Here is a 24,101-nt window from a genome sequence, read left to right on the forward strand (position 1 = left end):
GGCTTAAAATCGACGAAAATTCAACACGAAGCGACACGCAACGGAGAAAAATTCAACGCGAAGCGATACGCAACAGAGAAAAATTTGAACATCGGACAGGTTAATATATTTTTTCGTACATAGACCTTAATCGGAACAAATCCCTAATCTGAACAACCCCAGTCCCCAATTGATTCCAATTTTCGGTTCTCTACTGTATAATAAATGGTGTAAAAATTGTTGTTCTTATATGATTAAATTCACTAAATTATAAAAAAGTAGCTTTTCAGTACCATATAAATCTTTTAAATAAAGTTTTAACCCAATGGTTGTGACTGTCTTATCAGAGTTTTTGGTTATCTCAGGCAGCATCAGTCTGCCTGAGATAACCAGTCTGCCTCAGGTAGAGTTCTACTGTATTTAATAAAACTATAATGGAAGTTATGATGGAGAATGTTTTGTGCAATTTAAATTCACATGTAATGTAAATAATCAAAATATGTGATGATAATCTTGCAATAATAAATCTTGCATCCCAGCTAAATTACCCTATAGTCCTATTTAGTTCCAAATGATTGCTGGATTAAATATCCAGCAATCATTTGGAATTAATCTAAAAATTGGGTTTATGGACATTTATATTTGCTTTGGTAGATACTAAGTCTCTCACAGCATTTTAAAGTAGCAAAAAACTTTAATAACTAACATTTTTGATTATATTTAAAGACCATTCTCAGGTTTATAAACTTACTTTTTTGCTATGTTAAAAGGTTGAGTGAGACTTAATATCGTAATTGTTGTGTTCCATTTTATAATAAAGAAAAATAACTGTCTTACTTTTATATGCTTTTAAGAAATTGAATTGTTTAATATAACTAATTCTGAAATGTATTTTTAAATTTATTTTCAGTACATTTATCAATCAGGAATTCAGAAAGATTTGATAATTGGAATAACACAGGTAAATACATAAGAAAATTTAATAGAACAAGAGTTTCCAACTTATGGCCCACAAGCCGAATATGATTCACAAAGCATGTTTATCTAGCCCACAGAGTTTCCTTTCACTCAATTTTGTCATCATTTGAACTAGTTCAAAACATATAAACTTTTAAAAAGTAACCTGGAATTAATAGAGTTGGCTGCAAATGATTTTATGGAAATCTTTTTAAAGAAGGAACTTTGTTAAATTTTTACAAATCTCTACCAGAAGTGAATGTTAAAATTCTTAAGAAGTTTTCTACATATCTTTATGATTAAATCTTTTTGAAAGTGAAATATATAAAATCAAAATATTGAACATCACCATCCAATGAATATCTAAATATCGGGTGCTGCAATATTTAGATATAATATCAGTGACGTTTTTGAAAAAGTACTTACAAACTTCTCGTTCATTTATATCAATTGCTATTCAGAAACAAAAGAAATTTTAATCTAATCTGTCATACCAGGTTGCTAGAATTGTCTTTTACAGTTCACATGGTCCTTCTCAGAAAATGGTTGGCGATTCTGCTATAGAGGAAAAAGTACAGTATATATATAATATAATTCTTTAATAACTGACAGAAAGTGAATTAAACTTTTTAAGAAAATGTAATTTGACCTTCCTATTTAAATAAAATGGGCTCTAAGTTTATATAAATACTAAATGCTTTGTTCCTGACCACCTTCAAGTGGTCCACCCTAATACCTAATATTTTGTGACTGATGCTCTCATATGTGTGTTTTAATTTATATTTTTAAAACAATAATAATTATATATATATATATATATATAACTATTATGTAATATATATATAATACTCATAATTTTGAGTACTATTTTTACAGCCTCGAAGAGTAGCAGCAATTACTATTGCTGAACGAGTTGCTTTAGAAAGGAATACAGCAGTTAGTAATTTGGTAAGTTTTATATGTTGTAATGTATATAAAATAGATGTGTCTAAATTATTTTATATATATATATATCTTGTGAGAAACATAAGATATAGAATGAATATCATAGAATATAGTCAATGACCTAAAAAATAAATAGCATAAATTAAAAATGGAGATAGTTGGATATGTAAATTGGAAATAATGACAGTAATTGATAAAATAGATTGATAAATATTTTATTGCATTGAAGATACTCTATTACCGTGTTTCTCAACCCAAAACTTATCGCGGACTGGAAAATATCTGCTTTTTTTACGCGGACCGGTGACAGTATTATTTTTAATTTAAAAAAATTCTCTGTTGTAAAAAAAACTGCAAACTACATTGAGCAATAAATATTTCTTATTTATTTAGCAGTATATTAATATACAAATCAATGTGATCACTGCTTTTCTTTTTTTTTGCTAGTAAGATCATCAATTCTTGGATTTAAGCTGGTAACTGCAAGGCATAAGGTGGAACTAACACTCAAACGATTTTGTTGTTTTGATTTTATCATTGCCATTGCTGAAAAGGTTGATTTACATAAGTACGTTGTTGGAAAAAGTAGTAACATCCTAACCACCTTTTCATGTAAAACTGGATATTCAGTTTTAACTTTAATCCAAAACTGTGTTATGGGCATTGATTCAAACAATGTTTTTAATCCCAAGTCTGAACTTAAATTCGATTAGTTTTTCCTATTCAAAGTCGCTCAGTCTATTAGTTTGCCGATCAATAAACGGATTTATAATCTACATATTTTTTATTCGTCAATCTTCTTGAGGTGGATAATACTTGTTCAATGCACAAGAAAGTGCTTGCAGATGTTCACAGACCATATGATTTATGTATTTTATATCCAGATCTCCTGAATTAATAAAATCTGATAAAGAATGGAACATATCATAGTTGTCTTCTTGTATTCATTTATTCCACAGTATTAACTTCTTTTTAAATGCATCAATTTTATTGTATAAGTTAAAAACGGTAGTGTTATTTCCCCAAAGGCTCATATTTAATTCATTAATAAGGGAAAATATATCCGATAAGTATGACAGTTTCACAACCTAATTATTGTCGCAGAAAAATTTGGATAATTCAAAGTTCTTTTTTTATATAGAAAAGATTAAACTTCCTCTCTTAATTTAAACAAGCATTTCAAGACTCTACCTCGCGACAACCACCGTACTTCTTCACGAAGTAACAAACGTTCATGCTCGGATTCCATTTCTTTACACAAAATTGCAAACAATCTCAAATTCAATCTGTTACACCTAATAAAGTTTACAATTCTTACCCATTGGGAAAGTACGTCATTTAGTTGGGAAGACTTTTTTTTTGCTGCAAAACGCTCCTGATATGTAAAACAGTGAGTAAATATCATCCCATCTGCAGCTACTGCTTTTATTTTTGTTATAACTCTAGAATGTTTACCTGTCATACATGCTGCTCCATCAATTTTTCTAGACAAGGGAATTATTTTCGATGTAGTTATTAACAGCTTTGTATATTTCAGTACTAGTTGTATGACTTTCTAATTCCAGACAACAAAGTAATTCTTCTTTTACTTCGTTGACTTCATAATCAATGTAACGGACATAGCATAAAAGAATGGCATTATTTGACACATCAGTTGATTTGTTCATTTGAATTGCAAACAATATTGATTCTTTTAATTTTTGAATTAGTTGATATTCTACATAAGCTGATCGATAACTTGGAAATTCTGTGTTGAATTGTGTCATTAGATAGAGAAAGAGTTTTCATTTTATCAGCAGCTACAGGACCTAGCAATTTGGAACACACATTGATTAAGCATGGCTTTACTAAATTCTCGGCAATTGAGTAAGGCTTTTTGCATTTTGCAACTCGTAAAACTGCTAAATACAGTATGAAGCTTTCACAATTTTCAGATTTATCATAATGCAAATGCTGTAATCATTATATTTTTAAGAAATATAATTTCAGTTATTATATTATTAAATGCATCAATTAAAATACATTAAAATATTAATGACTGTATATTAATTCTGATTGCGTATCCATAATATTAGTTCACAACAGATAAAATAAATTATTTAACATTGACTTTGGTATACTTTCTACAAACAATGTACAATGTTTATTTAAAAAATAATTTAATTTTGAAAAATATATTTTATTCTTTTATGATATAGGTTGGTTATTCCGTAAGATTTGATGACAAAACGTCCCTAGAAACAAAAATAAAGGTGAGTTAGACATGAGAATTTTAATATATTATATTATAAATTAATAATGGTATGACCAGAGGGTCGGCACCAGATTGGTGATGCCTACGTCAGGACTGACACCAATGTATCCTTAAGGTCGATGCAGAGACCTATTTGGTTTCGATCTTGTGTGAGCGGTTGCATATGTAAACATTAGGAGTCCGGGATGGAGACAGACCGAGAGACAACACGGTCGAAAGAAGTGCACACTTCAGTTATAAAGGAAAAATTGCCCGTTTATTTATATATATTATTTATATGTATACATAGGATAACAGAGTTCTGTTATAGCTTTTATAACATTATAAAATCGACACGCTCTAATAGCGGGACATACTGGATAATATGTCTATAATGTAACATAGTCTATTGGACTTTCTGCTAGTTGAAATTGGGTTTCTAATTGAGAGAGAGAGTTTACATTATTACACGCAATGCTAAATATCTTGATCATTGATCGGGTTGAGGTTGTAGATTGCTCGAGGAATGGTATCGTCGACAGTGGAGGTAATTCATGTTCGTTACATTGGCTACTTGGATCAAAGAGTTAAATGTTCGAAGAACTGCAATGAGGAACAGGAACAGTGGTCGAAGGGATCGGCGGTGGAATTCAGTTACACTATACTAAAGGAAAGGCGCCAGGTTGGTGAAACTCTCTCCTGTCAGACGAACTCCTCTGTCGCATCATTGGACCTCCTCTTTTTATTTGGGGGTCCTCCCCCTCGCAACTCTTGTCCTTTTTTTTTGTAAAATCATCCTCCTTGTCCAATGGTGATTTTTACGTTTGATTCCTGGTGACACATTCCATGTGTCACCTCCAAATGGGAAGCCAGTCCATGGGAAAAGATACAATCATATCCGTAGTGATTATTTTTTCTTTCGAAAAATTTTTGAATAAAATTTTTTTTGTCAAGTCCGACCTCTCACATCAGAATATTTAATTTTTTACAGTATATGACTGATGGAATGCTCTTGAGAGAGTCTATTTCAGATCCATTACTTGAGAGGTAAGGTATTTTTAATAATAAATATTTAAAAATGAAAATATGAAGCATTATTTTATATTTGAATATTTAGTTTTTGTTGTTATATTGAGTTTTTATAATGTTTGATTGACTTTTCCATTTATATTTTGAAAATGCAATCATATTTTTATGAAGTTTTAAAATATATTTTGATGTTAATATTTTTTATTTCATAATAAATTTACAAAAAAATATGAAAAATGAAGAGAAATAATGCTTATAAAATGGTGGTAAAACTTCTATTAAACTATTTAATCAAGATAATTCAGAAAATGTTTTTTAAACATATCAATAGTATATCAGTTTTCAAATTTGTCATGTGGGGAATGAATGAGTATTTTGTTTTGATTCAAGCCTACATGAAATTGTGCTCATTAAATGGTGTCAAAAAGAGCTTTAAATGAACCAAAAAGAAAATGGATTTTCTTTTTGGTTCATTTAAAGTTCTGTTTTGGTTTTGGTTTTACCTAAAAATTGAAACTCTGGTTCAATGAGGGAGACAGACTCGTTTTTACAGCAAGCATATAACTGTGTAAGTAGGTAGTAATGTAACACTTGACTGAACTGATTAGAAACAAACTAAACAATGCTAAATTTTACTTTTAGGACACAAGCTTCCTGCATTTTGGCTAATTTCCTCAATTAATGTCTATACAGTAGTGTAACGATGATCAAGATACTACAGGAGGTTCCCTACTTACAAACTTTCAGATTTATGAACAATTTAATGGTACATCTAAAATTTAAATTTTGTGCAGATTCTGAAGTTTTCTTGCCGGTCATGGAATGGTGTCAAAATCAGTCCTTAACCAGTAATAAATAATAAATGATTAATGTGGATTTATTTATGTTGCAAAATGTAATTTTTCATTTTTGCGCGAATTCTGACATTCCATAGCCACTTGTGAGGTGGTGTTGAAGTTAATAATGTTGGAGTAATGGCATTTTTTGCTATTCTTTTCCAATTTTATAAACTTTTAAGATTAGTGCTTTAAAAATGTGACTAAAACATAATAGTACATCTGGCTATGGAAATAAATGCAAGAAATGTCACTCTATTACAATGGAAAGTAAACTTGACGTTATAAAATTAAATGCATTAGGCAAAAAAATCATATTTGAAACATTGTTTTTAAGTAGTGGTGACAGGTAAATGAGTGTAATGTGTTCTATTAAGTACATTGAAGGATCAAAGACTAATTATACATGGTTATTCTGTGTATAAATTTACTGCAGTTTCTAAGTTAGTTTTTGACGTAAAAACATTTTGACTTATGACTAAACCTCAGAAACTTAACCTGTTTTTCAAACAGGTAGGGGAGCAACTGTATTCCATTTTTTGAGGCTATTACCATAATAGTATTTTCTATACCACCAATTTCCCTTGAACCTTATTTGTGCAATTGGACATATTCTACACCTCTGATTTTTTGTATCTTGTTCATTTTTATTATGCTAAGATATTTATGTTATATAATAATTATGAACATTATGATGCTTTTTTTTTTGAAGCAGATGGACTATAAATAGGATTGAAAATATAAAACTATGTTTATCTCACAGATACAGTATAATAATTTTAGATGAGGCTCATGAAAGAACCATACATACTGATGTTTTATTTGGAGTAGTAAAATCAGCCCAAAGAATTAGAGAGAAAAAAGCTATGCCAATTTTGAAGGTAAAAATTTTTCATTTTAATAAATTAGTTTAAAATGCTAAATAAGAATTTAAATTATGAGATTTTAAACCGAACATTTAAGAAATCTATTTAAATATTTTCATATATCAAACACCTTTATTCGATTTCCATTAAGATTTTATTCTTCCCAACAAGAATAAATACACAATAAAGTAAAACTTCATTTCTGAAGATACTATTTTTAGTTAATATTTGTTTACAAAAATAAATAATTAAAGTATTATAACTTTAATTTATTTATTCTGTCATTTATTACTTGGTTGGAATTCTCTTCCAGAACAAATATCTAATAAGCAACACTTCTCTTGTAATCTATCTATTTCATAAACTGCCATACATGGACCTTAAATGTATTTCATTATTTATTCTAACGAACAAATATAATTGAAAATATATAATTATTCATTATTCATTCTCGTATATAATATATGAGGAAAAACATATAATTAATGGGTATATATCATCAGAAAATAGAGCTAAGTCTGAGTTTAAAATTTAGTTTGAAAACTAAGAATAAAGTATTGAATTTTTAGAAGGTAGTTCTGAATTTGCATTATTGAGAAGAAGAAGTATAAGGAGTTTTTATATTTCTTTAGATAGATATTTAATGGTATAAACTAGTGACGGGATGATTAATCGGAAAAATCGGACGTTTTTCGGGTATCGGAATCGAGAAAATCTCGTCACAATTTCTGATCCTTAAAAATGAGTCTTCCATATTTTATAAGAAAATTAATTATTTGATTTACTTGAAGATTAAAAATTTCTTAAATTATGATATTAACAATTAAATATTAGTTTATTGAAAACTTTTGTGTCAACAAAGCAGAGAGTACACGATGTCTCCATACACGAGGTAATGTCTATCACGACTCACAGCAAACTCATGGTTACTAGATAATTTAGTAACCATGTTCTAACTGTCTCCATTTTAGGGGAGATATGATGACATTAGGGTTGCCATCCAGCTGGCTTGACTGGCAATCTATATTTTGTATCTGTATATACAAGGTGTAACAGAAAGGTGTGTAAAAATTTGAGGGGTTGTAGAGGGGGTTACCCCCTCCACGAGTTAACATTGATAGAACTATCAGGCTATTGAGTTTCAAATCGAGGCCGGTGGTCGGCAAAACAGTTTAAAATGTAAACAAAATTATATTTTAATTGAAGCAATATTATATAAAATTGTTTTTAATATTTACCATGTTTACTTACGATGATAAAACGACTTTTTCATTATAATTATGTAAGTTTTTATGATGATTCACAGATGTGCTGTAATATGTTAAATTTCCAAATGAGATTTGTGCAATTCTGAGTAAAAATACTTGTTTGCACTATTTAATGTTGTTTTGAGTTATAAAAATTGATTTTTCAAGATGAGTCGGTGTAGATATTCGTGGCTCGAGCGAATGAATTCAAAAATCAGTTAACTTGTGGTGATGATATTTGTTCGGCTCATTTGCCAACCTCATTTAGTATTAAATACAATCAAGTTAAATTATTTACAAGATATGCCCATTACAAGAAGCGTGAAAAAAAAATGTATCTTTCCCTGCCCTCAATCATTGTGTCGGCCAATGAAGCAGTTTCCAAAGATGGCGACCCAATGTGATACGATGGGATAGTTCTTCGAGTAAAAGCGAATTAATTAGTTGTAATTTCTTTGAGGGTAGTGTTGCAATATTAACTTTATTTGAAATAAGATTACAAATTTATTTTGTAGTACACAATAAAAGCATGCATATCCACTTATAAATGGAGAAATTTCATATTTCTTTCAAAAGATTCATTCTGGATTTCCCAATTGTTTTCCATTCTTTAATTTGATGTTTATTAATTAATGGATGTACTGTGCTTGTAATGTAAATTGTTAATTTTTCTAAACTAAAATAAACTTTAGAAAGTGCCATATTCAAAAGAATCGCAATTGGGAGAAATTTTGGTATTGTTCCATCACAAGTATAAACATCTAACATAATTTTAATGACTACTTTAAGAATAATAAAAATAATGTCTTAAGATCCAAATTTAAACTGTATTGATTAAATTATTCTTGTGTTTTTTTATGTCTTGTGTTAAAGCATTGTCAAATTATTGTAAAATTTTGATAGTTTAACATTAAATTTTACTATTACAGGTAATCATTATGTCTGCTACAATGGATGTAGACCATTTCTCACAGTATTTTAACAATTCTCCTGTATATTACATAGAAGGAAGGCAATATCCTGTTGAAGTGAGTATACATTTATGTGTACGAAAATATAGGGTATCCACATGAAACCAGCTCTATTCATGGATTGACTATTGTAATCTTCATATTAGAAAAGGAACAAAATAAAATTAGATTAAAAAACTTTTCAAAAACTTAGTTTTATTACAAAACTTATTCAACAGTAAATGAAGCTGGTTTTGTATGGAATGTAGTTTGGAAATTTGTTATAAATATATTTTGCAATATAAAATAACAAATATTTCTGTTGTTATGGGTTAAAATAAATAAATAAATTTATTTATTTTTTAGTTATTAAAATGCATAGAAACTAATTTCTAATAAGAAAATATGTCCATTAGAATATATTGATTAGAATCATTTCATTAAAATATAACTTGATTGTTTAGATGATTAACACTTCTTTAACTATTCAAAATGAATTATTATACTGAAGTAAAATATTCTTAGTTTTCTCTTACTAAATAATAACAGTTTTATTATTATAATATGTGTTTTTTTAATAGAACTTTCCTAGTACAGAATATTTTTCATTTTACTTATATTTTCTATGTTATAATAAAGTAAATGATTTGATTATTTCATGTAATATTTAGTATAAAGAAATGATATTTTAATATTAGTTATATTTTAAAGTAACAGCTTAACTTTAACTTTTATCTTAAAATTTTTTCAATCCCAATAACTGTTTTTAAAGAATATTTCGAAAATATGATTTTTTTTTTATCCTTTTAAAAATGATAATTAGAATTTTACTATTATTTATGAAATTATTTATAGATATTTTATACTGTTAAGCCACACGAAGACTATGTATTTGCTGCTTTAGTTACTGTTTTTCAAATTCATCGAAATGAGGAAGAAGGGTGAGATTATTTATATTTCTTAATACACTTTTAATTTAAAACGCTAAATGAATAGATTGCTTCACTGGCAATTATAAATCATCACGTGATTACAATAAGATAACTTATTATAATTACAGTTTTTTCATAATTCCACATAAAAGTTTTTAAGATTTGCTATTTTTTTTTATTATAAATATTCGGTTTTAAGAATGTTTAGATTATTAGATCTAAGGGAAATTTTAATTTAGATTCTTAGATTCAATATCATATCAATTTAATTGTTGTTAAACATTAATATAATAACAAAAATTAAATATCTAACATAAATGAATTATTATTCTACAAGATAATTTACCTAAAAATAAAACTGTAATAAAATTTGTTATGATTTTAATAAAAATATTAATTTATAAATGAGAATGAGCAATTATTTATTGTGACATCGTCACAATGCTGGGCTGAAATTTTTAATCAATTTAAAATACCGTATTTTATGGACTATAAGACGCACTTTTTTCTTCAAAAAATTGCCTCCAAAATTCAGGTGCGTCTTATAGTCCGTAAAATACGGTTTATGCTCTCCACCTCAAATTAGTACTGTCTTGCCTTTGTACATCATACTTTTTCCATTAGCAATAGAGTTGTGCCAGTTCATTTATCTAACTCCTTTTAAGGGAAAATTTTTTGAATTGAAATAATTTGACTTCTGGTTTGCATCAGAAGTTCGTATATAGTTAATTGGGGTCTCTTGCCCCTAATTTTTCCATATCTGATCTTGACTTTCATCTATCTAACTCCATTCTTGAGATTAAGGAAAGACAGAGTAAGTACTTGCATGGATAAGTACTTATTTATATGTATGAAAAAAATTAGTAAACTAACTTAACCTGCAATCACTTGCAAGTTTTTTTTATTGGATTGCATGGATAAGATGGCAATTTTCTGTTGAATTCTCACATTTAATTACACTGCATATAATTACCATTCCTTAAATTTGACCATTGTGAAAAATCCTGTAATTGTTTTGTTTACAGAATAATGTCCTTGATGGAACTCTCATAAAAACCCTTTAAACTTTGCAATATTATGGGTTAATGTAAAAATTCAGCTGGAAATAAATGATAGGAGGGCTGAAACATTTTTGAAAAGGACCAGAAAATGATTTTTCTGTATTTTTGGGCACAAAGTAAATTCGTGCAAACATTTAAATTGTTGAAGATCATAGCATCCTAGGCTATCTTAAAGATACAAGTGTGTAAGGTCCTAGCAACTTGCAGACCATACATGTTATTATGTCTGGCACAGCTGACAAACATCAGTGATATTATGACTGTTTCTTGTAGCAATCATATAAGACCTTCACAACATCATGTTTGATTTTTGATGATGTCAGGTCACCAAAAACAACCATCAGAGTGGAAAATCACCACCATATGAATGTGATTGTGTGACAATGAAAAAAAAATTGTGCTTGATTGCATATGTAAGGCAGTGATTTTATGCAGTGGTTTTTTGAGACTGTATAAGTGGAAAAAATTTTTTCAACCAAAATTTTTACACAATGGATAGCATGGAAGAACAACTAAGTAAGTCAATTTCTTGAAAAATGCCTTTGAAAAAATTAATAGATGTAGAAAATTTTCACTATTACATTTGATTGTGGGTTAAGAAATAATATATTCTTTAAATGTGACTTTATACTGTTTTTATATTTATGTATTGTTATAGTAACATGTACTGAATTTTATAATCAGATTTTGGCTGTACCAAACTAGATCAAATAGAATAAAATGAAAATATTCATAAATATATGAAAAACTGTTCTATAATTACAAGAAAAAATAGAAATAAAGTTTTTTTAAGACTTCCTCTCTGCTAATTAGAAACTACACCAGTACAATAAGTCCTATTTATAAACAAGATCCAAGTAGACAATATAAAAACATAAAAGAAAAATATTAAGGACATAGAGGTAAAAAGAATTAATATAAATAAAGTTTTTATCCAATTCCCATTTGCTTTAAAATAAGTACTGTAATTCATAAAATTGTTTTAAATGCAATATTTTATATGCTCATAACATGATTTCTTGAGAAAACATTCAATTAATTTGTTTGTGTATGCTGCACAAGTTAGTGGCCTTTGTTGTCTTTCCAAAATAAAATGGTTTTTTTTTTATATCTAATCACCACAATATTAGCAGTAAGAACGTTCTGTTTATAGTGGTAAGTTGAAAAGAATTAATTTAACAATAGATTTGAAGCTAGAACACTTAGAAAAGTTAAACAAAAGTGACTCAGCTGCTTTTGTAAGAAACTGCGAACAGGATGGCAGCTCCCCTCGGGTCAGGTCTGACACCACCTGCAATTTTTCAGCTCAGGAATCTGCGAAGTGCATGAGCAGCCACATATGTAGGGCTTTTATGGAGTAAAGGATGGAATTTTAGAGAGGCAAGAAGTGTGGAAGTAATGCACTCCACTACACATTAAATTGTTCAATAACAATTTATTTGTTCAAATTTAAAAATTTACAAGGGAATAGAATTAGTGGGCGAGTCTAATGCTAAAAGCACACCAAACTGAGAGAGAGTGTGTTTACAGTGGCATATGTGGGTTGATAAATATCTGGATCAAAGGGTTCGATTAGATGTTCGGAAGAGGGAGACTTGGGGATGATGAGTCCACTAAATAGTCTGCAGTAGTAAAGTTGGATTGGCCAAGGTTTGGTAGAAACCTTGGAAACTCAAGAAGTTTGCTGGAGTACGGCAGAATGGACACACTTTTGAACCAGGCAGGCAAACTCTCCGTCTTGTCATCCATCTTCTAGCTTTTTATTCAGGTCTTTCCCCTACCACTCTAATGCCCATATTTGGTAAAGTTGGTGGTACTCCAATTCACAATTTTTTTTATTTTTTAGTTTTTCAGAAGATGTGTCACCCATGGAGGAACTGTTATCGATGGAAAAATCTTACAAAGTTCCTTTACTGCATTTGTGAAATGAAATAATTCTTCCTTCTTTTTTGAACAAAAATAAAATTGAAATTATTGAATTTAGCCCAGGTTCTCACAAAACATTCTACATATTTCTTTTGTTAATTGGGCACTTTCTATACAAACTCTTGATTGTAACAGATATTTGTCATTAATGGACACAACTACTCTCCTTATAATCTGTTATATTAAGGATGGATTATGTATACAATGAACTCTCATATAATAAACTTCAATATAACACAAATTCATATAATACAAGTCAAACTTTCATAAAATTGTATGAAAATGTATATCTCGCATAATGCGATTTCCTATAATGCAGAATGTATCCCCCAAATTGTACAGAAGTCCGCTATCTCGGAATCATTAATTTACTGGATAATTGAATATTGTCATTGTTTAAGTCATTAAATGTTAGGTGCACACATTTTTTGTAATATGCTCTTTTGATATAAAGAGATACTGTACTATATCTATACTAGATATCTATACTGTAGAATATACTACAGATAGTTTTTATAATGAACAAATTATTAATGCAAATTATATTAAATATTACATTAAAAAACATGGAATTACTTATTTCATATTATTTTATTTCTAGTTTTATAATTAATTTATTGACCATTCTGTTATTGCTAGGGATATATTAGTATTTTGTACTGGCCAAGAAGAAATTGAATCTATGGTTAGAGCAGTTAGAGAGACATCATTACAGTTACCATCAGGTAATATCTTGTAGTCTTAATAAAATCTAACTTTTAATAATATAAGTAAAATTTTATAATAATTTAAAAATTTTTCTAAAGTATTATTGTTTACCTTTATTAATAAAAAGTAAATATTTTGTTTTATCATTAATAAGAACAGAAAATATGTTAAAGCCAAATGATTGCTGGATTAGATTGGGCTATATTATGCTCCCATTAATAATTAAATGCTAAGTAATTTAGTGTAGAGATAGGCATTAGGTATTATCTCTTATTAAATTTAGTAATTATAATTAAATTAATATAATTTAATAAGAGATGGTGTCTAATTCTCACCTTTAGGCCAAATAATTTAGCATTTAACTATTAATAGTAGCATTAATATAGCTTTTTCTAATCTGGCACTCACTTAATATAACTATCAGACATAGAGATGTTTATATTTGTAGAAAACATGTTATTAAGTACTGTGTTTTATGTTTTATCAGTAAACATATTTTTAATGAAGTCTTTAGGAATTGTAGAAGTTCGAATTCTCTTTTTAGAACAAATTTCTAATTATTAATGTTTGAAATTTATTCATATAATATAGACAAATTTCTAAACAAATATATAATATAAACAAATTTTTAATCAAAAAGGTGTGTTATATAGGTATTTATTTCACAAACTGTTATACATTGGCCATAAATATGTTTTGAGTTTTTTGATTTCCTCATCAGTATGACTGCTGATTCTGAATAAAGATTTAATAAAGTTATACGTAAATATAAGAAACTTACAAGTTTCTATTTATAAAATTTATTGTAGTTTTTTTTTAGTAAAACTTCTTTGCATTAAAACCTTCATTAACTACTATAAACTTGTAAACCATCTTATGTGTATGACTATCATATCTAAATGCTATATAAAAAAGCATTAACTTTTTAATACATATGTATGTATACACACACTCAGGACTAGATTTAGACTTGTTTTAGATTTGCTTTGGCCCTAAGCTATACCATATAATAGGCCCTTCCCCTCCACCATATTATACGTGTAAAAATATGAAGTTCTAAACCAGTGTTTCGTGGAACACAGGTGTTCCGCAAACCTACCTCGAGTGTTCCACGAAAGAAAAGATTTTAAAGTTTTTATTCAAATTTATTCTTATTGCTATATTCGTAGATAATACATGTTTCTATTTTATTCAATATATTAAAATTTATTAGTTTATTGCTTCATTGTTTCCTGAGAATAGTAAACGTGGAATTGCTTATCAATTTTTGAATGTATTGATGCTAATGCTTTGTATAATAAAAAGTATATGAATGGTGTTCTGCGGCCTCAGAAAGGTTGAGAACCACTGCTCTAAACTATAGACTCATAACACGAAGCCCTAAGCTGCAGCTTAAGCTAAGCTTATGTGCAAATCTGGTCCTGTGTATACTTTCTCTAAATTTGCTATACATATCATTTTCATACTCTAAGATCTTTATGTTATTGTCATTAATATTATAATTATATGTTGTGCAGTGCTGATATAATACAGAGTGTATTCTATTATGTTTACATCTGAAATATGTATGTCTTCTAGTAATTAACTATTTTTTTAGTTTCTTCAATACAGGTACTCCTCACTTTACAACCGAGTTTCGTTCCGACGACTACGTCGTTAAGCAAATTGGTCGATAAGCGAGGAGCTTGCATCGGGAATAAAGGATCATTGTAAAATTATACAAATTATGCAACAAACTTCAAATTTATTCATAAAAAGACTTATAGTATGCTATTAGCCTATTATAGTACTATAAGACAATTATAGTATGCTTAGTGTGCATGTCACCATTCGCCACTGACCGACACTCAAGCTGAGAAAGGGGATTCCCCGAATTGCAGGTTGAAACTCGATTGGTCGTAAGTGCGAGTGGTCATTAAGCAAATAGGTCATAAAGTGAGGAGTACCTGTATAGTCAAATAATAGGACTGGATTACCTATCAGACTAGAATATGGCTAATTAATTATAAAGATATTATGTAATTTGTAATCAATAGACTATTCTTCTAGAATAGACTTATCTGAGAGTTAATCTGACTCTATTATTTGATTATTTCTATAATTTGCACTTGGTTTTCTATATAATTCTCCAGTATAGACTTGCACAAGGAATACTATATATTACATTGAATTTGCTTCGTACATTTGTATTCTTTTAAGTATTTGACTGCAATATAAAATTTTATAATTTTTGATGGTAAGTTTAACTTTATATTGTATTTGTGTATAAATTTATGGCATTTTTTATGCAGAATTAGCAGCCATACTGATGAGTGGAGAGAAAAAAGCCTAAAATGCATTTATGGTCAATTTACAACAGTTTTTAAAGTAAATAGATTAAAGACAAGCATTGATTATTAGATTCTTTGAATTATCTACAAATAATTCAAAGAATTAAGAGGCAAGGTAGTAAATCAACCTAGTAAATAATTACAAAATTTCTGAATTTTAAAGCTGTATTTAAGTTTGAAAAAGAAAATTTAAAGACATTTTTCAGTTTTCAGGTGCAGTTATAACTTTATCAATATCTATTATATAATGTTTTTATTTGTATTTAATTGGTCATATACAATTATTTCATATTTTTAGAAGTAAAAAGTTTAAATATATTTACACTTTTAACGTGTCCAGCATAACGTTAATTTCTATAAAAACGTTTTTGATCCCTTTAAGAGATCTTTATCAGTTAATGTTTACAAAGAAACGAACAAAAAAATTTGAATTTAAAAAGAACGATTATTTCAAAAACAGGTCGTGCATCTAACGGTGAAAATTTTCACTGTTAGATGCACTTAGTTCCAGTAAGCATTTCTTATTATATAAGTAAAAAGTTTGATAGTACAGTACAATATTAAATATTTTTCAGAAAATACTCTTCATATTTAGAAAGACAACAATTTAAAATTGATTTAAATACAGGTACTCCTCACTTTACGACCTATCTGCTTAACGACCACTTGCCATTACGACCAGTCGAGTTTCGACCTGCAATTCGGGGAATCCCCTTTCTCAGCTTGAGTGTCGGTCAGTGGCGAATGGTGACATGCACACTAAGCATACTATAATAGGCTAATAGCATACTATAATAGTCTTTTTATGAATAAATTTGAAGTTTGTTGCATAATTTGTATAATTTTAGAATGATTCTATATTCCCGGCGCAAGCTCCTCACTTATCAACCAGTTCACTTAATGACGTAGTCGTCGGAACGGAACTCGGTCGTAAAGTGAGGATTACCTGTAATTAATTATTTAAATGAATCAATTTTTTATTCTGTAAAAGGTTTGATTTTTTTATTCAGCTAAAAGTGAAACTGTTGTTATTCTAAAGGCAAGAAATTATTTAATCACTAAATTAAATTTAATAAATAAATTCATTATATTTTTACATGTAAAGATAGAATAGACAATATATGTTTATTTTATATTTAAAAAGAAGTATTTATATTAAAAAATAAATATATATAGATTTGATTATTTTAAAACTTCCCGATTTTTTTATATTTGTATATATTACTGTTTATTATATAGTATAGCCAAAATGCCTTATAGTGTGGTTGCTTGCCAAATGGAGATAATCATCGATTTTACCGTTTTAAGGGAAATAACGACTAGAAGTAATCATGCCAACTCCCAAACAATGTCTGGAGCTTGTTTTCGTCTAGGACACTGAATGTTTCCTTAAATTTTTCTAGGATATTGCCAACAGCTTGATGTGAAGGCTTTTGGAAGGTCTGAGTGGCAACACTGGAATTGTCACCACCCAGATCTTCCAAATTGTTGTTCCTTGATTGTCCCCATACAATAAAACAAGTTGCATACATTGTTCAAGGGTCATCACAATTACTTCTGGTTATTATTGTGCTCAAAACTGTAAGAACGATGATCACCCACATTTGGCAAGCAACGTTTTTGGTCACACTGTATTTATATGTGATATTATTATATCATTTCAAACTTATTTTAATTATTTTATTTCACAACACTTTATACTAACTTTTTAACAAGTTCTTATTTTAATAACATCTATTCCTTAAAAGAAGTGCAATAAAATTTCACATTTATTTTATATAATATAATTTAAAATTTTAATATTTTTTAAACATAGTTTTATTGTTACAGATTGTTTACAAATTTGTCCATATCCTCTTTACGCAGCACTTTCTTCAACAAAACAAGTTGAAGTTTTGAAACCTCCTTCAAAGGTTAGAAAGTTTACCAAGAAGTACTTTGTTGCTTATAAAAGATTTCAATTTTTCAATGAAAATTTTTATGCAGGGTTGTCGAAAAGTAATATTTTCTACAAATATTGCCGAAACTTCTATAACAATTCCGGGAATAAAATATGTCGTCGATACTGGAATGGTAAAAGCCAAGTAAGAATGTTTTGTTTTTACTGTAGAAATTAATTACACATTGATGTTAATCAAACTGTATTTTAGATAGTTGTGTATAGTTTAAAACTTTTATTTTGTTTTATTTTATTTTCATTTAAGACGTGTACTATAGCCATACTCTAGTATCTGAACTTCCTATATCCAAATTCCCAAAACAACGAATGTTGTTCTTTAACCTATCCCATGTTGAATTTTTTTATCCATTGCATGTCGCTCTAGGTTGAATTTTTGTCAATGTTAAGCATAACGAAAATTTCACGTTTTAGAAAAAATAATTGCGGCTATTAATATCATCCAAAATCATTTTGTTATTTTGCACAAACAAAATAGACATATTAATAAATGTAAAAACAAAAAAAAAATTAATATTTTGGAAGTTAGTTTTAATAAAAAAAATTATGTCGACTAATGAATTCTAGTGTCAAAAATGTCTCGATGCAGAAACGAGATATCTCGGGTTCACAGGTCAAGGTCGTCGTATTTTGACCCAAGATATGTCGGGAATACCAGGGAATAGGCTAATACCCAGTGCAATGTTTGAATCAAATAATTCCAAGTACAGTATAAGTCTCATATTCGCGAGGGATTAAGTTCTGTAAAACTGCCATAAATTTGGAAAACATGAATACGAAAAGGAGAAATACTTTGAAAAAATAAGGTTAGAGAATTGAAAAAATACTATGAATATGAAAATCTAAAAGCACATTTTCATACATAATGTTTTACCTAACCTCTGTTTTTTTTTTTATTTACTTAATGTATTTTATGGTAGACATGCAAAGCACAAGCAACGTAGTTTCTAATTTTCTTCTCTGCAAATGAGCTACCACTTTAATCTTTGAGGAATGTCACTTTCTGGCATTTTTGATATTTTGTCATTAGAATCTGTTTGTTTAGGTGACATTGTTGATTTTTAAGAATTAACCAAAATGTTTTTATAAAATATCATTCACAATGCAAACTAATACATATAAAACAACGTTTACTATCTGCTTAAATATACTGTATGTGTTAAAATAATGTAAGAAACTATGATATGTCCTTCCCTAGTGTTGTCTAACAGTTGACAACATAAATTGCTGTAGAATAAGTATAAGATTAAAATGCTAAAAGTCATTTAATTATTTTTTATCCATTATTTCATTACTTTTATTAATCCGTTTACAAAAAAAAACAAAATTTAGTTTTTACTGCATATTCAAAGAAAATGCAGTTACTATGTAATTCCTATTAGGAATACCATACAAATCTAGTGATTATATTATTGCTTACAAAAATAGTCTTTAATGGTTTTATTGAATATTTTGTTAGTAAGGTAATTGGAGTTTTAACGTTTAATGTCATTCTAAAATAATTGATCGTTAGATAAATAGGTTTTTCAGTGTTTTTAATGTTACGTGGACTGTAAACAGCCAGTGGTAATTGGTTTATTTGGGGGTGTTTTGGATGAATCAGGAACCAGTTAGAATTTTTCCCATAAAAATTGATGGAAAAAGTTAAATTAAGATAATATTGCAAAATATTATCCTTATTTTTGCCGACAATCAAAGTTTGCCGAAACTTCTATAACAATTCTAGGAATAAAATATGTCGTCATTGTTTTGGAGAACAAAGTTCTCCAAAAGCACTGTTATATAGTATTATAAAGTTTGTTTTTGATATCATAAATGTTGAATTTACAATATCGTATATTAATTTTGCATTTTTTTGTGAATAATTAATTTTATCGGATACTCTCAATCTTATTTTCAAATATAGGAATTTTTATTTAATTTAAATTATTGTGACTTTTTTATTTTATAAATAATTAAGCCGAGGATTTATTCCACTCTAATTTTTTACTTGTTAGTTAATTCTAATATGAATAAAACTTTTCACGGTGGATAAAATTGATACTAGTGATAATTTTCAAGTAAATTAAAATGAATTTTCTGCTTACGAATAAATTTTTTGAAGAAGAAAATTAACTAAAAATAGAAAAATTAATTTATATTGATGCTTTTAATTTTGAATATTTATAATTATCAGTTATTAATTCACTAGAATTACTTTTAAATGAATGTTTTTGTAATATTTCTTACAGAACATTTAATCCTTTATACAATATAGAATTATTAAAAGTTCAAAGAATTTCAAAAGCTCAAGCATGGCAGCGAACTGGCAGAGCAGGACGTCAATCAAAGTAAATGAATTATTGTTCTTAATCAATTAGTCAATTGATATTTTTATTGTTTTAAATTAGAATATATTATTATTAATTCTTCAATATAAACAGGTGCATATAGTATAAGTAATAATTTATAATAATTAGTAACTTTATTTTATTTTCTTTTAAATAATTTAGAGGTGTCTGCTATCGACTTTACACTAAAGATGAATATAATGCAATGAACGACCATCCTATTCCAGAAATACAGAGGTATTTATTTAAAGTTTATTTATGATAAATTAGTAAAATCTGCTATTCAAACCTACTATTTTCTTAATAATCAGAATCTACAAAATCCTATTGAAAATTATCAAGAATCTCATTCTTATGACATAATCAATTTAAGAAAAGAGCTTGATTATTGGTAGTGAGAGCAATAAGTGAAGAATAGGTGCATATTTAGCCAAAATTGATTTAATCTTGCGCAAATCAACAATTAAGTAGCAAACGTCAAATGTGACTCACTTTCTCTGTCTTTGTATACTCAATGTAAATTGTAAAAGAACAAAAACATGTATAAAACTTTGTATTAAGAATCAAAAGTCCAGCAGGAAATGCTGCAAATGGAACAAAAAAAACTATTTTGCTTGTTTTATTGAAGGCTACTTCATATATAAGTAGTATTAATTGGAATAGAATGGAATAGTTTTTGAATTAAAAAGTTTTTAAGATGTATTTATTATAAAATACAAAAAAATATCTGTATGATGACTGCTAAGGAATAAAATATATTAACAATAATATCTTATAAGTTAATTCACCAAAAGCTTATTAATAAGATAACTCTCTGTGGCTTTTACTTTCCTTTCTATTATGTACATGTATACCTCGAGTTACGTCGTTTTGAGTTACATTGTTCTCGATTATACGTCATTTGTCAAAAAAGTATATGGAAAAATAAAAATCAAATTTAAGTCATTTTATTTGACTTTACATCCATCCGCCACAAATATTGAAGTCGTAATATCACTAGAAAAGCGTTAAAAGCACATAAAATATTAAAATATGTACATTTACAGTAAATGTTAATGTAATCATCATAAATCCTAGAGAATGAAACATGAAAACATCTGTGTTTCTGTGTTGACATCTTATTTTGCGGTCTTTAAGTGCTCATTATTGGCGTTTTCCACCATAGTTTCGACTTATGTCGTAACTACACAAGTAAATTCGACTTACGTCATTTTTCAACTTACGTTGCCTCTCCTGGAACCAATTACTGACGTAAGGCAAGGTATACCTGTATACATAACAAGGGAAAGTATTGGAATTGTGTCAGATTTAACCCTCTGGGTTTTTTTGCAAATTTCCATGTTTTGAGAACTGAACCCAAAAAAGTGAAAAAAAAAATATGCAAAAATATTCTGTGTATGTGTGTGTGTATGTGTGTTAACATCTATTTTGTTTAATATCTTTATATGGGATAAAGATTAAAGAACGAAATTTGGCAGGATAGCTTGTGTATAAGGGACATTGATGCTATTAAAATTTGATTGTAAAAGGTTGAACGGATGGAGAGATAGAGGGTGGTCATGTGCCATATCTTGAGTGGGGTAGGACTTAATGAATATTTTACTTGTTAACATTTATAGTTTTTATGAAACTTGTCTCAAAAATAATCTTTTTGTCATTTCATAATAATTAATAATATTTGTTAATTAATGCTTGATATAAAGACAGATTTCTTCTATTCAGTAGTTTTTGTTTGGATTAAATTTAGCCTGATAATTTTGCTGGTTTTGTTACTTAATTTGTTATTTAACTGGATAATTTACTGTATTCATATGCATATAAACTAATATATAAATATATATTTTATTTTATAGATGTAATCTTGCAAATGTGGTACTCCAGCTACTAGCAATTGGAATTCGTGATATATTGAAATTTGATTTTTTAAATAAGCCTTCTGAAGAGGTAAATTGTTCATTTCATAAATTTAGGCAGTTAATTTATAATTTTATTAATATTTTCATCAAAATTGAAATGATTTCTTAATTAATTATTCAATTAATATTAATCTGTAAATTATTTAAATAAATAATAGTATTGTAGTTACATTTTTATGAAATTATTTACATTAGAAATTAAATACTCAGAATGAGATTAAACCTTGCAGTGCAGTAAATAAGAGTCAATTTTTTAAATGCCAGATTTAAATTTTCATTTATTATGTCAGAATTTCATCTAATATTTGATCAAAATTAAGTGATTTTGTTAGAAATTTGAATTTTTCTAAAGCACAAAATGACATTTTAAGATTTCAAGGAAAATTTATGAAAAAGATTTCATTTCAAAAGTATTAACAAAGTATAAAATTATTTTTCTAGAATGATTTTAAACTTTACGATGATGTTAATGGAAGAAAACACGATTCAAATAAATTATAATTTATTGACTCTGAGTTCAAAGTATTACTTTAACATCTGGAAACGAGTAGCTTCTTGCATCAGTTCCATATAGAGAACTCGATAAGAGTGCTTGCTTCTTACGCTAATTAACTAACGGAACTTTCGTTGATCTATATTTACAAAATATATTTCAAAGAAGTTTTTCCATTATTATTTCCAATGGTTTATGAAAAAAATGATTACTATAACAGCCTAAATCTTTAAAGCTACTTAGTGAAATCACTATGAATTTTTCTGTAGTATTGGTAGCATTCTGTCATATTTTGATATTATTTGTTTAAATTATTGTTTATTATTATATTCAGTATTTGTTTAAAATTAGTGTTTATTTATATATTAAAGTTTATGTTTAATATTTAATGTTAGAAAATCTATCTGATTGTTGAATTTGTTTATGGTTTCGTTTCTGTTGTCTCAGTTGTCTTGATATTCCATTTTGTAGTTTGAAATTTATCTGAAGTTTAAAGATACAGAAATACTAATACAAGTTCTGAAAATTTAGTTGTAAAGATAAGCAAGAAAACCATCTTTTTATAACTACTAATTTTAATAATTCAAAAATTTATGTATACTTTATTAATAATTTAGAAATGTCTACAATAATGTTCAGTCCTGTAATTCCCACAAATTGAATAACGTATTAACATTTATATCACATTGTCATTTCAATACATCATAATAAAATGTAAATAACCCACTACTCATCACACCATAATTACTTCAAAAATTACGTACCCAGAACCTTTTAAGGTGTGATCATGTATAAATATCAACAGACGAATGTTTTCGAACCTACAATCGAACTGAAAATTTAAACGAAGTGTATATAACAAACTGATATTTAATGGATATTGAACATCCATATAGAAACCGATTGGAATCTGAATCAGAGCACAGAAGGGGTTCGAAAACGTTTGTCTGTGGATATTTATACATAATCACACTAAAAGGTTCTGGGTACGTAATTTTTGAAATAATAAAATGTAACTTACATAATTAAATGACAGATTCTAAGTCACTTATTCATTCAGAAAAGAGTTTGATTGAAGTTCTTACATGACTGCTTGAATTGAAAGTATCACAATGCATTAGTTTTAAAACTGATCTTTTATCAATACATTTCCAAATTATTAATAAAAAGTAATTTAAGTTATTGAGTTGTTGGCTGACAATATTTTCTACTTAAAATAGACAACTTCTTATATTTATAAATCTACAGAATATATTTTTAATTAGTTAATTTATGAATGTATAGTTTAAAAATATTTTATTAAATATTACAATTACAGTTTAAATACTTGTTAAAGAACTAATATCATTATATTATTTCTTCAACAAAATTCTAGATTATTATTCATAGTGTTATATTATTTAAAT

At 27.7% G+C, this 24,101-nt stretch overlaps 1 protein-coding gene across 1 annotated transcript in view; it reads left to right on the forward strand.

Annotated features, from left to right (window-relative positions):
- The window catches only part of ath (ATP-dependent RNA helicase DHX33), a 53,720-nt gene that overhangs the window by 7,586 nt on the left and 22,033 nt on the right, over nt 1-24,101 (forward strand). The window contains exons 3-15 of the mRNA XM_067267961.1: nt 890-940; nt 1,813-1,884; nt 4,080-4,133; nt 5,106-5,161; nt 6,743-6,860; nt 9,022-9,120; nt 9,898-9,983; nt 13,601-13,686; nt 17,830-17,912; nt 17,986-18,083; nt 20,188-20,286; nt 20,449-20,523; nt 22,140-22,230. Coding sequence (XP_067124062.1) covers nt 890-940; nt 1,813-1,884; nt 4,080-4,133; nt 5,106-5,161; nt 6,743-6,860; nt 9,022-9,120; nt 9,898-9,983; nt 13,601-13,686; nt 17,830-17,912; nt 17,986-18,083; nt 20,188-20,286; nt 20,449-20,523; nt 22,140-22,230 — 1,068 coding nt within the window. The remainder of the gene's footprint in view (nt 1-889; nt 941-1,812; nt 1,885-4,079; nt 4,134-5,105; nt 5,162-6,742; nt 6,861-9,021; nt 9,121-9,897; nt 9,984-13,600; nt 13,687-17,829; nt 17,913-17,985; nt 18,084-20,187; nt 20,287-20,448; nt 20,524-22,139; nt 22,231-24,101) is intronic.

Source organism: Centruroides vittatus, unplaced genomic scaffold (genome assembly GCF_030686945.1).
Source record: "Centruroides vittatus isolate TY-2023 unplaced genomic scaffold, ASM3068694v2 contig_3125, whole genome shotgun sequence".
Lineage (NCBI taxonomy): Eukaryota > Metazoa > Arthropoda > Arachnida > Scorpiones > Buthidae > Centruroides > Centruroides vittatus.